The sequence below is a fragment of the Centropristis striata genome, chromosome 6 (assembly GCF_030273125.1).
Source record: "Centropristis striata isolate RG_2023a ecotype Rhode Island chromosome 6, C.striata_1.0, whole genome shotgun sequence".
Lineage (NCBI taxonomy): Eukaryota > Metazoa > Chordata > Actinopteri > Perciformes > Serranidae > Centropristis > Centropristis striata.
In genome coordinates this window covers 30137258-30155016 of record NC_081522.1, presented here as the reverse complement: position 1 = coordinate 30155016, position 17759 = coordinate 30137258, and the positions used below count along the sequence as shown (strand labels likewise).

Here is a 17759-nt window from a genome sequence, read left to right as displayed (position 1 = left end):
CACTAAAATAATGTGCAAAAAAAGCATCTAACCTATATAGAATAAAGCAGATTTTTTCCAATTGAAACACTTTTTCTGTAATTTGCTTTTAGCAAGTCTTTATTGTCATTACCATCACATGTTACATGGGGTGAAAAAATGAAAATTTGTACTCAAGTCCTGGCTGAGCCCAAATATAAAATAGAATAAAGCTAAAAGCAATAAAAATGGAAAAAAATTATACCATAAATAGACTATATATAGTATATTTGATCAGCTCGTTTTTCAATTTTAAAATGTATATTTGAATGTGCTTTTATATTTTTAATAAATATATATTTTACTGTTCGCTTTCAATTTTATTTGAATGTATTTTTATATTTTTTCTTAAATATTTTATCAGCTTGCTTTCAATTTTAAAGTTTTATATTCCAATGTACTTTTATATTTTTACTTGAATATTTTATCTGCTCGTTTTCAGTCCTAACATTTTATATTCCAATGTACTTGTATATTTAAGAAAATATTTATATTTTATCTGCCCGTTTTTAGTCTTAAATATTTATATTTGAATGTCATTTTATATGTCTCTTTGTAATGCTTTTGATGTTTTGTGTAAAGTACTTTAAATTGCCCTGTTGTTTAAAGGTGCTATACAAATAAACTTGCCTTGCCTTGCCTAGACTTTATAGATAATAGAATAGACTTTTACAGGACAAAACATAGAACACAAAACATTTTAAGACCTCTTTCGTTCCAGCGATGAGTAATTCCTCAGGTAAAAGTGCAGGATATATATTTTGGAAAGAGAAAAATATTAGATAACAAGAAAAGTCATGAAAACATTTTGTGTGTGGGTGAACCATTGGTGAGTAAGAGATGTAGTTAAGTTTTAAGAAATACACCTGTACCTCTTTTTATTTGCTCAAGAAATAATGCAATAAGCTTCTTGACGTCTTGTTGATACAACCTGTGTTTGGCACAGATGTTCATGCTTTCATTATTTAGTGTTGAATGCTTAGGTGGTTTATTATAAGCCCAAAACTAAATGATATACCACATTGTTAAGCAGAATGCTAAACACAGTGATGTAAAAAATATTCAGATTCCTTACTTAATGAAAGTACTAATGCCACTCTGCAGAATTACTCCACTACAAGTAAAAGTCTTGCATTCAGAACTTGAAAAGTACAAAATTATCAGCATCATTACTTAAAGTATCAAAAGTAAAAGTATAAATTATGCAGAATCGACCCTCTCAGATTGTTTTATATCTTCTAAATATATTATTAGATTAATTGTATTGATGCTTTTATGTAAGAGGCATTTTAATTACCTCAAGATAGGGCTCATTTTAACTAATTAACATACTGTTATGAGGTTTAATAAAAAATAATAAAAAAAAAAACACCATCACTTTAAATCATGATTTTCATGTGAAAAGTAACCAAACTAAATGTAGCCTTAAAATTTATTGGAGTAGATGTATAAAGTTACATAAAATGGAAAAAGTAAAGTATAGGTACGTCAAAATTGTACTTTAGTACAGTACTTAAGCAAATGTACTTAGTTCCTTTCCACCACTGGTAAACATCACATATTCAATACATTTAAATAGTCCTGCTTATAATCAACTGAGACATTGTGAAAAATGATTTGTTCAAGAGGTTTTATTGAATTGAGTTTTTCCTGCCTCTTAAACTTGTACCACAGCTGGACTTACCCCTGATTAGCACCTCTCCTTTTGGAATTACTGTCCACTTAGCCTCCAATCAGGCCACGTTTCTGTAATTAAACAGGGAAATCACCACCCAGCAGGGTTACCTTGTTAAAATCAGAGTAACAGGGTCCAGTGTTTCTGGGTCCTGTTTCCATCACTAGCAATTAATCTTAGAAGTTAAGAATGTTTTCTGACAAACCTTATAAAGGCAGCACTTAAGAGTGCACATGTACACTGTAAGAAGCTGCTTGAATTGTAAGAAGAATGCTATGATGTCAGTGGCTGATCTACCAAGCTTCTTGTGAGTGCATAACAGATGAGTACAATTTGCAAGAACACTGCTACACATAGTGTACACTGTGTACTGAATGAAAGAATAAGTATCCAAATTGAGAAACAGCATAATATTCCTTTATCACAGCAGACATTTTGACATGTCACGGTAGGAAAAGCAGAGTATTTTTTTAAAGTATATTAATGATGACTGGCTTAGTGGAATAGCTTACTGGGGAACTTATGGAAGTCTAAATGTCTTGTAGTTGTATATCTAGCCATTTTCCATGGTTTTCTTAATAATAACCAAAATCATTATCAAGAAAGCCATGGAAAATGGCTTGATATAAGCTCTTAAATTAAACTCTTATGAGCTATTTTTGTTGTTATCATTATATTTTTCCAAACAAATGTACCTTTAGTTGCACCAGACATTAAAATGAACAAGATATAAGGGGAAAAAATGGGTGGTCTGATAATTTTTTCCATGACTGTATACGGCTAATCTGCAGATATGGGGGAGGCTGTGTGATGCGTTTAAAAACCCTGTAAAAAGCTATAAAAAGTTGACTGTAGGTCAAGATATTTACTGTTGACCCTGATCTTCTTCTTCATTCTCATTTTTTACCTATCCATCATTATTGAACACAGGGAAAAGACTATGTGTCCTTCAGCTACATCAAGCTGTAGATTTTGAGGAAGTAGATTTTAATTGATTTGACTTAGGATCCAAAACCGCAGAGTCAGTTGGTGACAGAGAGAGAGTGAGAGGGAATGAGCGATTCCCTTAGTTCACAGCGAGAAAAAGGAAATCCATTCTGTCCTCAGTCTCAGCCAATCAGCAACAATGGCTCTAATAGCTACCAGATTGTGGCTCCAAGAAAACCTCTTGAGATATAGATTAAATACTTTTTCCCCCTTTTGATAGCTAATATCACGGCTTGGAGTGTGAGCAATGGAATTTAATGGGATACTGCCATTATGTAGTATTAAACTTCCATAGAGTTTGGGGACTCACGGATTAAAAATAAAGAATAGTCTGGATTGTAGCAGCAGAGGCAAAGATATGCTGACTTTGGGTCCCCAGTGTGAGTCAAGCTTCAAAAATAATGGGTCAAACACTATGGCCATTAAACAAGCGGCAACCTCCGAGTCTGAGCAGGGAGGCAAAGTGCCTTAAGCTGCATTCTACCGAAAATTCCAACAGGGGGCGCTGACGGCGGCTGCAAAAGCATTTTGGTCCATCTATCTCAATACAAAATGATAAAACTTCTCACTTGATTTATTACCTCAGACTTTTTTTTAGGACATGGTCTCAATGGCTGGTAAAAAAAATCTTATTTAAGACAATTTGATGTTAATTGTGTAAATAATGGTCTAATTTAGAAGAAATGGAAGATTAACCCTCAGGGCCCACTAAGGACATTTTCAGCCATTTCAGAAATTTTTCACTTGATTTTTGGCAATAATTTTGGCTGTGATACTGCAAATGACATGATTTTTGGAAGAAGGATTTCTTTTTTGATATATTTTGAAATTCTAATTAAATTTTTTCTAATGGCTCTATAATACACTGTGTACAAGTTTACTACCCTTTCGAGCCCTTTCGGGCTGAAAATGTCCACCTCCAAAAAAATGCTATAAAAACTTTACAGATTAATATTTTTTTTTACTTTTTTCTGCATAAACCTCTTAAACAACTTCTGCCCTGCTCAAAACTACCAAACATTCAAAGATTTTGAGAATTTTAACCCTTTAAATGCCAGTTTGATTGCACAATGTCACTGTTTTTCAAAGAAAAAACACAAAAAAATTGAGTTATTTTCCATATAATAATTAATTTTTGGCTGGGGCATTGGTTTTCATCACAGCCTTGGGTAGGTCAAAGATTAAGAACAAAATTGATTTTGATGCATTTTTAGTTTTTGTGTAGTGTCAGATTTAAAATGAAAAAACCCCTTTTTGGCCACTTGATAGCAGACATGTCCACTTCTAAATAACGCTTTAAAAATATTACTGAAATATATGTTTTTCCAACTTTTTGGGGTTAAATCTTTTGATCAACTTCAGTCCTGATAAAAACTATCAAATATTCAATTATTTTCAGGATTTTAACCCTTTAAATGCCAGTTTGATTCCATGATGTCACTGTTTTTCAAATAAAAAACGCACAAAAATTGAGTTATTTTTCATTTCATAAATAATTTTTGGCTGGGGCATTTATTTTTTATCACAGCCTTGGCTATGTCAAAGATTAGCAACAAATTTGATTTTGATGCATTTATAGTTTTTTCTGTAGCGTCAGATTTAAAATGTACTACCCTTTTATGGCAGACATGTCCACTTCCAAAAACACTATAAAACTATTACTGATATATATTTTTTTCAACTTTTTTGGGTTAAATCTTTTGATCAACTTCCGTCCTAATCAAAACGATCAAATATTGCATAATCATCAGGAATTTAACCCTTAAAATGCCAGTTTGACTACATTATGCTAATATTTCTTATGAAAACAAGATTTGCTGTGTTTTGTTAGATGTGTGTGTGTGTTTGCTGTTTCATGTTTCTAGACCTCACTGTAAAACTTGTAATGTCTAATAAAGTTACTCCTGTCATACAGAGCCATATATTAACTCTTTCAAGTCAATAAAAACATGGTCCCTCTTCTCTTACTACACTTCAAAGAGGTCACTGTGAAGAAAACAAAAACGACGGTTTGTAAGTTTCTGCACCTGGCTGGAGTCCTGTCACAAACTGTCTGGAGCTTTTTTTTTTTAAGTGCCCATGTTTTTATTGACTTGGAAGATTGCCTATATGGCTGTGTATGACAGTAGTAACTTTTCAAGTTTTACAGTGAGGTCAAGACACACAAAACAGCAAACACACACACACATCTAACAAAACACAGCAAATCTGCTTCATAAGAAATATTAGCATAATGTAGTCAAACTGGCATTTTAAGGGTTAAAATCCTGATGATTATGCAATATTTGATGGTTTTGATTAGGACTGAAGTTGATCAAAAGATTTAACCCAAAAAAGTTGAAAAAATATATATATCAGTAATAGTTTTATAGTGTTTTTGGAAGTGGACATGTCTGCCATAAAAGGGTAGTACATTTTTAAATCTGACACTACACAAAAAAACTATAAATGCATCAAAATCAATTTTGTTGCTAATCTTTGACATATCCAAGACTGTGATAAAAAATAAATGCCCCAATAAATGCCCCAGCCAAAAATTATCTATTAAATGGAAAATAACTAAATTTTTGTTTGTTTTTTCTTTGAAAAACAGTGACATCATGGAATCAAAACGGGCATTTAAAGGGTTAAAATCCTGAAAATAATTGAATATTTGATAGTTTTTATCAGGACTGATGTTGATTGAAAGATTTAATCCAAAAAAGTTGGAAAAAAATATATATCAGTAATATTTTTAAAGCGTTATTTAGAAGTGGACATGTCTGCCATCAAGTGGCCAAAAAGGGCTTATTTCATTTTAAATCTGACACTACACAAAAACTAAAAATGCACCAAAATCAATTTTGTTCTTAATCTTTGACCTACCCAAGGCTGTGATAAAAACCAATGCCCCAGCCAAAAATTATTTATTATATGGGAAATAACTCAATTTTTTTGTGTTTTTTCTTTCAAAAACAGTGACATTGTGCAATCAAACTGGCATTTAAAGGGTTAAAATTCTCAAAATCTTTGAATGTTTGGTAGTTTTGAGCAGGGCAGAAGTTGTTTAAGAGGTTTATGCAGAAAAAAGTAAAAAAAAATATTAATCTGTAAAGTTTTTATAGCATTTTTTTGGAGGTGGACATTTTCAGCCCAAAGGGCCTGAAAGGGTTTTACATTTTAAATCTGACACTACACAAAAACTAAAAATGCACCAAAATCAATTTTGTTCTTAATCTTTGACATATCCAAGGCTGTGATAAAAACCAATGCCCCGACCAAAAAAAATATATTATATGAAAAATAACTACATTTTTGTGTTTTTTTTCATATAAAACATCAGTGACATCATGCAATCAAATTGGCATTTAAAGGGTTAAAATCCTCAAAATCTTTGAATGTTTAATAGTTTTGAGCAGGGCAGAAGTTGTTTAAGAGATTTATGCAGAAAAAAGTAGAAAAAAATATTAATCTGTAAAGTTTTTATAGCATTTTTTTTGGAAGTGGACATTTTCAGCCCAAAGGGCTCGAAAGGGTATTACATTTTAAATCTGACACTACACAAAAACTAAAAATGCATCAAAATCAATTTTGTTCTTAATCTTTGACATATCCAAGGCTGTGATAAAAACCACAGACCCGACCAAAAAAAATATATTGTATGAAAGATAACAACATATTTGTGTTTTTTTCATATAAAACATCAGTGACATTGTGCAATCAAACTGGCATTTAAAGGGTTAAAATCCTCAAAATCTTTGAATGTTTAATAGCTTTGAGCAGGGCAGAAGTTGTTTAAGAGGTTTATGCAGAAAAAAGTAGAAAAAAATATTAATCTGTAAAGTTTTTATAGCATTTTTTTTGGAGGTGGACATTTTCAGCCCAAAGGGCTCGAAAGGGTAGTACATTTTAAATCTGACACTACACAAAAACTAAAAATGCATCAAAATCAATTTTGTTCTTAATCTTTGACATATCCAAGGCTGTGATAAAAACCAATGTCCCGACCCAAAAAAATATATTATATGAAAAATAACTAAATTTTTGTGTTTTTTTCATATAAAACATCAGTGACATCATGCAATCAAACTGGCATTTAAAGGGTTAAAATTCTCAAAATCTTTGAATGTTTAATAGTTTTGAGCAGGGCAGAAGTTGTTTAAGAGGTTTATGCAGAAAAAAGTAGAAAAAAATATTAATCTGTAAAGTTTTTATAGCATTTTTTTTAGAGGTGGACATTTTCAGCCCAAAGGGCTCGAAAGGGTAGTACATTAAAGTGGGCCCTGAGGGTTAAGAATGGTATTATTTGGGGCAGGGCTACCTTTGATTGACAGGTCACTAACAAGGCGAGTCGTCATCAGGAGAGAAGCAGAACACGACAATGTGTCAATAAAGTTAAAAAACAAAATAAAAAAATGACATTTACCAGTTTTGTCTCTTGACTTTGACCCTTCCACACTGTATTTTCACTTAATGACAGTTTATTTGAACATTTTGTTAATTAAAAATGTCTTGTTAAGCTTTTGGTTGGACTAACAGACACTCCAAGGAGTCGCTGTTCATTTTTCTTAGGTAAGAAACATACATGTTGTTTTTGTTTTTTTGCTAGTTAAAACTAACATGCCAGTTAATGCTCCAGTTAATGCTAACATGAATTAGCAGCGGCTTCTCTCAGTCAGGTTGAGGTGTAGAGAGGCTGTAGTCAGTCATCAGATCCCACTCGCTCCTCCACAGTTCAAATATGGTCGCCTCCCCGTTTCAGAAACAAGATGGCGACGAGTGTAAAGCTGAACTCGATGCCTCAAATTGGCAGTCCACAAACCAACGGGGGATGCAACGGTGACTACGTCCATTATTTATACAGTCTATGCTTTAAGTCCCCAGTGTGAGTCAAGCTTAAAATGGATAATGGATCATGCATTATGATTGTCAAACCAGTGCTCAAACTGGGCCAGTTCGCACCAGCACTACATTTTACTCAACATTTTACTCTGTAGCGTGCTGTGACTTTTTCTTGCGCACCAGCACAAGCTGCAGGTACTCGTTTCTTCGCTCTCTATATGTCAGGCACTCTGGGCAATTTATAATGGATTTGAATAAATAATGTTACAGTTGCATGACTCTGCAGCGCTGTCTGCTCTCTCTTCACTCTGGCTATGAGCAACTGAAACAGTGACAGCACGTCAGTCATTCTCAAAGTCATGAAAACCAAATAAACAACAGGTCTAGTGCAGCATTTTCTCAGGCAGAGTAACTAACCACTCTACAGATATTTTGTTTTGTTTAGTGTATTTCTGTCCACAGTTTTCAGTTTCATGGTGCAGTCATGTGCACCTCATGAATAAAGGATAAGACATATTTAAAAGTAAAACAGCATGGCTGAGAGCCTAACTGCATTATATTCCAGTAATTTGAGGATTTTATACCTTGAATTGTGCTTGAATATTATGTTTACCGGCACTTATTTTATTTCCACTTCAAGCACTGCATTCAACTGAAATGACATGTAGACTAAATTCTGTTTAATTTACTTTTCTGCTCTGGCTGTAATTGACAAATACAGCAGCAAGTAGAAACTGTTATCTACATAATGCCCTTTCCGACAGCTACGGATCATGTCATGCATGCCATATTCCAGTTTTATTTTTTAAATTCTCTCCAAGAGTCAAGTATCTGAGGCACTTTTATTGTGATATTAAAATTTTCTTTCTTATGGTCTTGTCCGTTTCTTCCCCTCCTCTAAAGGACGTTAATTTAGAGAGAGCTAATATTCTTTTCTTTGTGCGTCTGTCTGTTATAGAACTATTACAAGGAGCAGCCTGGTTAACATCCAGCCTCGTGTCTTCTCCAAGAACCCCCACCTGCGCTACATGTGAGTACACACACACACACACAAAGGTGAACATTAACAGTAGGTCTGCATGCATACATACAAAAATGCACACTGTCATGTATGACTGTTTATAAGCATATGTGCTGGTGAAGAGAGCACGCACACACACATGCCCGCGCACACACACACACATACACACACACAAATGCACACAGACACACACACAAATGCACACAGACGCACGCACGCACGCACGCACACACACACAGACAAAACACACAAGCACAAACATGCACGCGCGCATATACATACACACACAAACACAGACACACACAAGCACAAACATGCACGCGTGCACATACACACACACAAACACAAACATGCACACACACACAAACACACCCACGCACACACACACAGACACACACACACATACGAATCAATCTTTGGCAGAGCAAATAAAAATATAATAACACAAATATCATATATAATATGACATCATCAGAGTAAGATAAAAGTCATACAAGCCAACTCGTAGATTTTCCCTGCGTTGCTTGTTACCATATACTATTAAGTGAGAACCGGCAGTGTACACAGATTGGGGGTTGTGGACAGTAAATCTTCATCTGAAAGCTGGAACCTGAAGATTAATCTCAGATGCAGCTCAGTATAACCAATCAAGCTCGATGTATTAAAATCATTCCAGTGTAGTGGTTTAGAACATGTCCATTACCATGCTCAATAATGTCCCAAACATTGTTGCTATAATTCTGTCCTTACAGTACTTTCCCCTTGAGAATTGATAAAAATTATCCATCTAAAATATTACATCAAGACATAAAGACCTTGAGAAACCTGATAGAAAAATCTATACAGTTATTCAATTTCAAATCTGTTGACATTTTGTAGATTCCAGCAAGAATTACATTTTTTTGCATGCACATTTGTTCTGTAAACTGCTGAGAATCCTTCTTATTGTCAATATACAAAGGAACGCCATCCATCCTCTGAATGCTCTAGGTCTCTAGTTTATGATAAGTTTTATGAAGCTGTGATTATCCTAGAGGTCACAGCAGCTCATTTTATACACTGAGGTCAAGTTCAAGTTTCAGTGCTTCACACATGAATAAAATGGAGCTCATTGAATCTGCGGGAATCTCAGCTTGAACTGTATGAATAACTGGTTTGGTTTAGTTTCTGCCCCATGTTGCATGGTATTAGCATCAGCAAGTGGTCATGTCTGGGTACCCATAGAACCCATTTTTATTCAGGTATCTTGAGGTCAGAGGTCAAGGAACCCCTTTAAAAATGCCCATGTCAGTTAATCCTTAACACGTAGCCTAATGTTGCCTTATTTTGCCCACTTCCTGACAATATATCATGACTTAACACTGAGTGCACTAGCCTCCAAGAGAAAAATTGCATCAGAACAATTATTTCTATTTTTTTCTTTAAGTCTTTTAATCTTAAATGATGGTGGAGTATGTGGAATTAATGATCAAGTGAACAAACTGGGCAGCAGGATGATGATGTGTGTTTGGATGTAATTGATTTTTTCAGTAAGATGGAAGTTGAGGGGCCTCACTGCGGTGCTAGGGGGACCTTTCAAATCGGCTCAAAGGAAACCTGTCTGCCCAAATTACCGTCATGAATTTCAGTAATATTTAGCAGAGTTAGCCCTGCCAAAAGCTTTAGAGTAGCCAACCAGACAGTTCTCACAACATTCCTCAGTCTGAAGCTTTATCCACAACAGTGGAATATTTGAAAACTGTATTTACTGCTTGGCCATTATATTGGACTGTGTTACACTGTATAGATGTCCATCTTATGTCCAATTCAGATACATTATTTTTTATCCACAACAACATTTTATGTGAAATTATGGATTATATATATATTATGGATATTGTTATTATGGAAATAATCGACTTAGTTCTTCTTTGATCATCATTTTTTGTAACGGGTTGTGTATGGACCCAATTGCAGCACACAGGATACCAGGAACACTTGGTTATTGCTTTTAATGTAAACTTTGGCAGGTACAGACCAATGCATGTAATGCATGTAACAACAAAGTCTCTTAAAGTCTCTGGCAGCGAAGCTGGTTCGACTGGCAGGGAAACTCCAGGTCAAGGACAGAAGGCTGGTGAGTTTACCGGGAGTCAGGCAAGACGGGTAGATCAGAGGCAGGCAGGGTCGACAACAGGAAATCAGTCCGAGGGAAATAGCTGGAAAGTCTGTCATTGAAGAGCTGAGAACAATCAGGCAGTGAGCGTGTGTGAGGCAGGAGTCTTTATAGTGGCTTGATTAGTGATCAGAGGCAGCTGGGTGAACAGGTGAAGAGAGTTTGGCTGATGAGGAGGGAGTGGCTGAAATGTGGAGTGAGGAGGAGGCAGGCTCAGTGGAAAATTACTGGGAGACAGAGCTGAACTGTGACATTTTTCTTTATGCTAGTTTGTACTGTAGCTCATAGCTGGTTAAAAAGCTCCTTTGCATCTAGATTCCAGTTAAAGTCTTAACAATAAAATGTATCAGACTAAACAGTATGTTATTTTCAGTGGTGGAAAAAGTATTCAGATCCCTTACTTAAGTAAAAGTACTAATACCACACTGTGAAATTACTCCACTACAAGTAAAAGTCCTGCATTCAAAACTTTCTGAAGTAAAAGTACAAAAGTATCAGCATCAAAATGTACTTAAAGTATCAAAAATAAAAGTACTCATTGTGCAGAATGGCCCCACTCAGATTGATTTATATATTCCAAATATATTTTTACATTATTTGTTTTGATGCATTTATGGAAGCTCGCTTTAATTTTCTCAAGCCAGGGCTAATGTTAACCACTTATTATACTGTTATGAGGTTTAATTAAAAATTGTCTAATCACTTAAATTTTTTTTTTGTCAATGTTAAATCTCAACCTGAAAAGTAACTAAAGCAGTCAGCTAAGTGTAGTGAAGTAAAAAAAATGCAATATTTGCCTCAAAATGTAGTGGAGTAGAAGTATAAAGATACATAAAATGGCAATACTCAAGTAAAGTACAAGTACATCAAAAATGTACTTAAGTACTGGTTATTTAATTTCGTATCTATTATTACATCTTCAAAGGTTAAAGTTAGTGTTGGTTTAATCAATATATTAAATGTGATGTAAGGTTGATGATGATCATGTAAAGTGAAGAGTACAACACCTGTGCTAATTTAAAAGAAGATATATCACACATACAGCTGCAGTTGTTCATAAGATCGGATCAGCAGATTCATATGACTGCTGGTTAACAGGTAGTGTTTATAATTTATAATATGTGTGATCAAAACATGGAAATGATTACATCTATATGGTGAATTTGGCTGCATTGAAACACAGAAAGCAGGAGGGACAGAGTTCAGGTTTAATGGCCCATTAGAGGACCTGGCTGCGTAGCTACTTTTCCTTCTTTAGGCTTCAGGCAAAGCTGTGTGTAAGCTCGCATTATACTGTAACACATCCGTGGCAACAGTCCACCACTGTTGCAGTAGGATGAGACACTTGTAAGTGCTGCTATATGCTTGAAATCACATTTCCTTTGTGTCTCCTTGCTGCACAGATTTATGTCCTCTCCCACTTACCTATACTGCAGGCAGGGGTAACATTTGTCGTGCTGCCCTTGTGTATATGTAAGTAAGCCATGTTCAAGGTGAGGTGGCCCATAAACCAGGACTTAATCTTCTGTTTCAGTGAAGGAACTTTAATGGGGCACTGCAGCCAACAGGGACCTAAGTAATGACTTCTAGAAACACATTCATGCACCAATGTGTTGTTGGACATGTTGGCTTCTTATGGCATTATGATGCTGTTTTGCATACAGCTTGGGCCACACTTTGTGCCTTTCTACAAGAATAGCCAACCCAAGATTACAAGATTACAGTCCAATATCTGGAATGAGGCGGGTCTCTCTCGCCGAAACGCCTCTAATTTGAATATAAGCCTTCCTGAGCGGTCTTTTGACTGAATTCTTTTGGCCCTGTCAAAGAGCAGGGCCATTTTTCTCCTCTGAAAAAAGCCTGGTTGCTGATTGGATAGAACGCTAAGCAGGATGTGGCGTAGTACTCGACGCCATAACAACACTCGCCATTTGTAAAACCCGGCGAAGTAGCTAGTAGTCACAAGCGGCAATAAACATAAGCCCCTTTCATAGTGGGGTCCCGCAAATCCCAGCTATATTGCTGGAAAGATCTGTGCCAGCCCTTCGCCTTAGGGCATTCATAGTGATCCCGCAAAGGCGTGATATTCTGCCCTTTCATAGTGCAGTCCGGCATCACGGAACGACGGGGTGCACAGTAGCACAGTGCTAATAGGCTAACAGTTAGCTCTGTAGCAGTACAGTGTGTATGTGCTGCTGCAGGAGGTGTTCACTTAGCGATCTCTGTTTTTTTTACAACAAGCACTGGACACTCTATGCACAGTTAGCGATGCCGGTTAATTCAAGATCATGATGTTAATGTCACCTCCGTAGTCTTTTAAATTCCTCTGGGGCCTTTTGTAATGGAGACACGCTGAGTGAGTGGACATTTCAGAGGGCGTGGCCTGAGACTTTCCCAGCGGCCACGCTTTCCCCTAAAGGAAACACGGCTATTGATTCAAACTAAGTTGCTGTTCAGGGCCCCAAAACTGGTGTTGATTAGCAGTGAAAAAAGTATTTTATGCAGGTTTTTGGCTTGGTTTGGTTTCATCCAGGGCTGCCCCAGTTGTCTCTAAAAGTTTCTGATATTCCCTCAGTGCAAAAAGTAAAGTTATATAATGTTTAAAGTTGTACTGTGTCACACTCATGGTTTCATTTTGTCTGTGTTTGTCCGAGAATAGCCTGTTGAAGCACTTTTCTAGGGCATAAGATGAAATTTGCATGATCTTCATTGGGCAATTGGCAGGTCACCGAAGTATTATCCATAGCTGACACTATATTGAAATGAGCAAGAATACTGGATAGAACATATGCAGTCTTTTTCAGTGGTGGAAAGTAACTAAGTACATTAACTCAAGTACTGTACTTAAGTACAATTTTGAGGTACTTTACTTGAGTATTTCCATTTTATGTAACTTTATACATCTACTTCACTACATTTTTAGGCAAATATTGTACTTTTTACTCCACTACATTTAGCTGACAACTTTAGTTACTTTATTGGAGATAAAGTGAAATAGATTTAGTATAACGATAGAATTACATGTTATCCTCATTTCACATCTTATATGTTATATTTGTAACCAAAATTTATAATTCTGTTGAACTGCATTTTGTGTCCACAAAATTAAATCTGATCAAGAACTATTTTGTCAAATAAGAGAAAATTCTCAGTCTATTCATCTCACTTCAGTCTTTTTATTTCTCTACAATGAGAGTCAAACCCACAGACTGACCAACAAAGTATTCAGTCAAACTGAACTGAACTGATATCAAACATGTATGGATGACAACAACTGCAGCTTTTTCTCAAACTTTCCTCAACTTTAAGCTTCACTGCTCTGATTTTTTTGGAATTAAACATAAAAAAGCCTTTGCAGCGTTATTTCAACAACTTCCCAACATGATATCCAATATATAGATTCCTTAGATCTTCTAATATTATATGATACCAGATTCTCTAGTATATTCCTAAAAGTGAGCCCACTACAGCCAGCAAAATGCAAAATATTGATACTTGGCTGCCATGAAATGATATAATATTGCCATGCAAAAATATTGTGATACTATATTGAATCGTTTTTTTACCCCGAACTCTAGTCATTAAGTCATCATCATTCACAAAATCATAAATAAATATATTTTTGTTCCTTTTGGTTTTAAATGTTTATCCAGTAAGTCAAAGTTGAAAAATAATGATAAGGTCATATAGGTGAAGTTGTACTGAAAACAAATTATACCAAAATGGCATGGTAAGCATTTGTTAGATGGCAGAAGAAAAGTCTCCAAAGGGTTAAATATGATTTAAAAATGAGGAACCACCACTGATAAATCTAGACTCATTAATATTGAAAGTATGCGGTGTGGTAGAAATATCAAAGTACAAGCAGGAACAGTAATGATTTGTCACTTTTCATTAGTGCTGCTGTCATACATGCAGCCTGCAGACAAACAGACATCATTAATCATTTAACACCCTGTAACATCTAACAACCTCCACTACATTGCATGTGCTACAAAATACGCATCACTTTGCACTCTGCATGTCTGTCTCCACAAAGAGAGAATTAGAGAACAGCTTTGTATGACTGCGGCCAGTGGGATCAGTTAATGTCTTTAGAATAAAGACACAGACGCTGAGGTAATAATTTGCATGACTTTTATTAAGGATAATAACAGTCTTTAAAGTCTGCTCGAACCGTCTCACCCACTGTATAGAGAAGAGCTGAACCTACCTACATACACACACACCTACATACACACACACACACACACACACACACACACACACACAGACATACACACATAAACACACACACACACACACACACACACACACACACACACACACACACACACACATACATCACATATACACACACACATGTACACAGACAGATGCACACATACACACACACACATACACGCACACGCACACACACACACACACACACACACACATATATACACACACACACACACACACACACACACACGTTTGTTGGTCTCCTTGGTAAATTTGTATTGTTGGAAAACTTACATATCATACCATACATACACATACCAACAAGAATCAATAATCTATGTAATTTTGCTTGCTATAAATACATAAATATCTAAACAGATTATAATGATAATATTTAATAATAACAATAATAATAATGCATTCAATTCATATAGGGCTTTTCTAGACACTCAAACATGCTTTACAAAAAATAAATAAATAAATAAATAGAATAAAAAGCTGTATTAAAGTTGAATTCATGACAGTCCAAAGACAAGCATCCTAGGTTTATTTGGTGACTAAATTGCCCGTAGGAGTGAATGAGAGCGTGAATGTCTAGGGTATACCCCGCCTCTCTCCCAATGTCAGCGGCTATGGGCTCCAGCCTGCCGCGAACCAAGCTCCAATAAGTGGTTCAGGATACAGATAATGAATGTGTAGAAATGTTAATTCATTTGCTCTTCTACATATTGACATTTTGTGTCTTCTGGCATAGCGACTGTCTCCAAGGGGGAGGCAATGACCAATCAGAGCTTCAACTGGCTCTCCATGGGGTGGCTGTCTTAGTGCTGCTGAGACTTCCTGAACAGCAGGAAGTGGGCAGATGGTGTTTGTTTCCCTCTGTGTGTATGGGTATGTGGATTTGTGTGGATCTGTGTGTGTGTGTGTGTGCTTCTTTGGGTTGCTAGGAAACATTTTCAGTCCTCTACACTCCTGCTCAAACAGCCCCCTGCTTATTGAATTGAATTAAAATGATCTTTGGGTTACTAATGATAGAAAAAAACAAAAACAAGTCTGACCCCTCCTTCACATTTACATTTAACTAGTCACAACTTATCTGAAAATATATTAGGTTTATTTAGTACCCCTTCAGTGTATTTTGGCCATTTTATGATCTTCAGTCATTTCCTTACAATGTTGATGAGCAACACTGTTTTGTATTTGTATTTTTTGGCAAATAAATATTGTGGTCATAGTTGAAAAAGACAGTTGTTGCTTAAACAGGAAGATTATGTATGACTATAGTTGTTCTACAAGTCATACGTCATCCTCCAAGCTTGATAACATTACTGTCATATAATGCTATAGCTCATATACAGTCTGTGAATCATTCTTTATGTAGTCTATGCTATGAGTTAGCCAGGTATAGTTAGCTCCCCTTACTATTACATTAACAAACTGAGGCTCTTCATTATATTTTTTGGTTTCCTCCTGAGTTAAGTTTTTTGTTTTCACAGTGGTGTTTGTGTTTATAGTGAACAAATGAACAAATGGTGGACTTTCACCCAGGAGAGCGTGTGAAAACAAAAGTTTTTTAACTGAAGTTTCATGAATCACGTTTTTGAACGTAACTTGCGGTTCTCACGTGACACTCGTAGACTACTTTACTTCCGCTATTTACGTATTCATTCACTGTTTTAACTGTCTTTTACAATGCCTTATCAGGAAGTTTTTTGCCCTAAAACTTGGTCAGTGGTTTTATAACATACATTCACAGGAACTGCAGCACTTCCTGTGGTTATTTTATATGATACAAGCCTACTGGATGCTGCATTCATAATAAGACAAATAGAAAATTATTGTGTTGATAGAAACATTAGCTTTATGAGTGTTCATTAGCTTCCCAAACTAAATATATGTTGCTGTGTTTTGACAATACACTGCTAAATGATTCAAGCCAACAATGCCAAACATGGGATTTAGTAGTCAGGTACTTAGTTAGTTGAGCTATTGTTGAAACACCTGATATACACTATATTCATAAACATGAATTTGAGTGGGGATAGACTATAAGCTGCTAGTAACAATAACTCAGTACAGTTCAACAGAACCACAGACTACTACCTACAAAATAACCACACCCGAATCAACACAAACACAAACTGAACCTGTAGTTATTACTGGGCTGCTATATTATACTGCATTGATAAAAAATGTATCTGTGTTAACTTTCTGTATAAAGTTTCTCAAAGTCACAATTGTTTACAGAAGGAGAGCTCTGTAAAAAGCACAATTAGTTTGAGGCATAGACAACACATAACAAGTGTTCATTTGATTGACACGTGGAACAACCATAGACTTGCAGTGCGTCACACCCACACAGACACAGACAGAATGACTGACAGTTTTAATTACCGTGGCAACAACTGCCATTTCGCAGTCCAATCAGTTAGTCTGAAAATAGACCATGCTAATTGTGTGTGTGTGTGTGTGTGTGTGTGTATGCGTGCGCGTGTGTGTGCGCGTGTTTGTCATTGTCGACAGTGACAGTCATTACATATTATAAGCATAGACAATCCAAAAATGTATGCATAATGGAGAGATAAAAATAAAAGAGAGTTGCTTACATAAGAAGTCTCAGAGACAGTGATGATAATGATAGTGACTGTGGTAGTGATGGGGCTGATATCAGTATATCCGTCCATGGTTTAGTCACACATGCAGGTCAGGGTCATGAGATAAACAAGGTGTTAAAGTCGGTCCAAAATCTATCTCAGTAGTACAAACTCCCAGCAGGCTTGAGAGGAGGTGGCAAAACATTTGAAGTTTACTCCTTCATGAAACAGAGACAGTGTCATCAGCTGATGAACTACCAAAAT

General features: G+C 35.8%; 1 protein-coding gene across 3 annotated transcripts in view; it reads left to right on the top strand.

Annotated features, from left to right (window-relative positions):
* ntrk3a (neurotrophic tyrosine kinase, receptor, type 3a) overlaps positions 1-17759 on the top strand; it is a 229490-nt gene that overhangs the window by 51799 nt on the left and 159932 nt on the right. For all 3 annotated transcript variants that reach the window (XM_059334506.1, XM_059334505.1, XM_059334507.1), the window contains exon 3: positions 8460-8531. In XM_059334506.1, coding sequence (XP_059190489.1) covers positions 8460-8531 — 72 coding nt within the window. The remainder of the gene's footprint in view (positions 1-8459; positions 8532-17759) is intronic.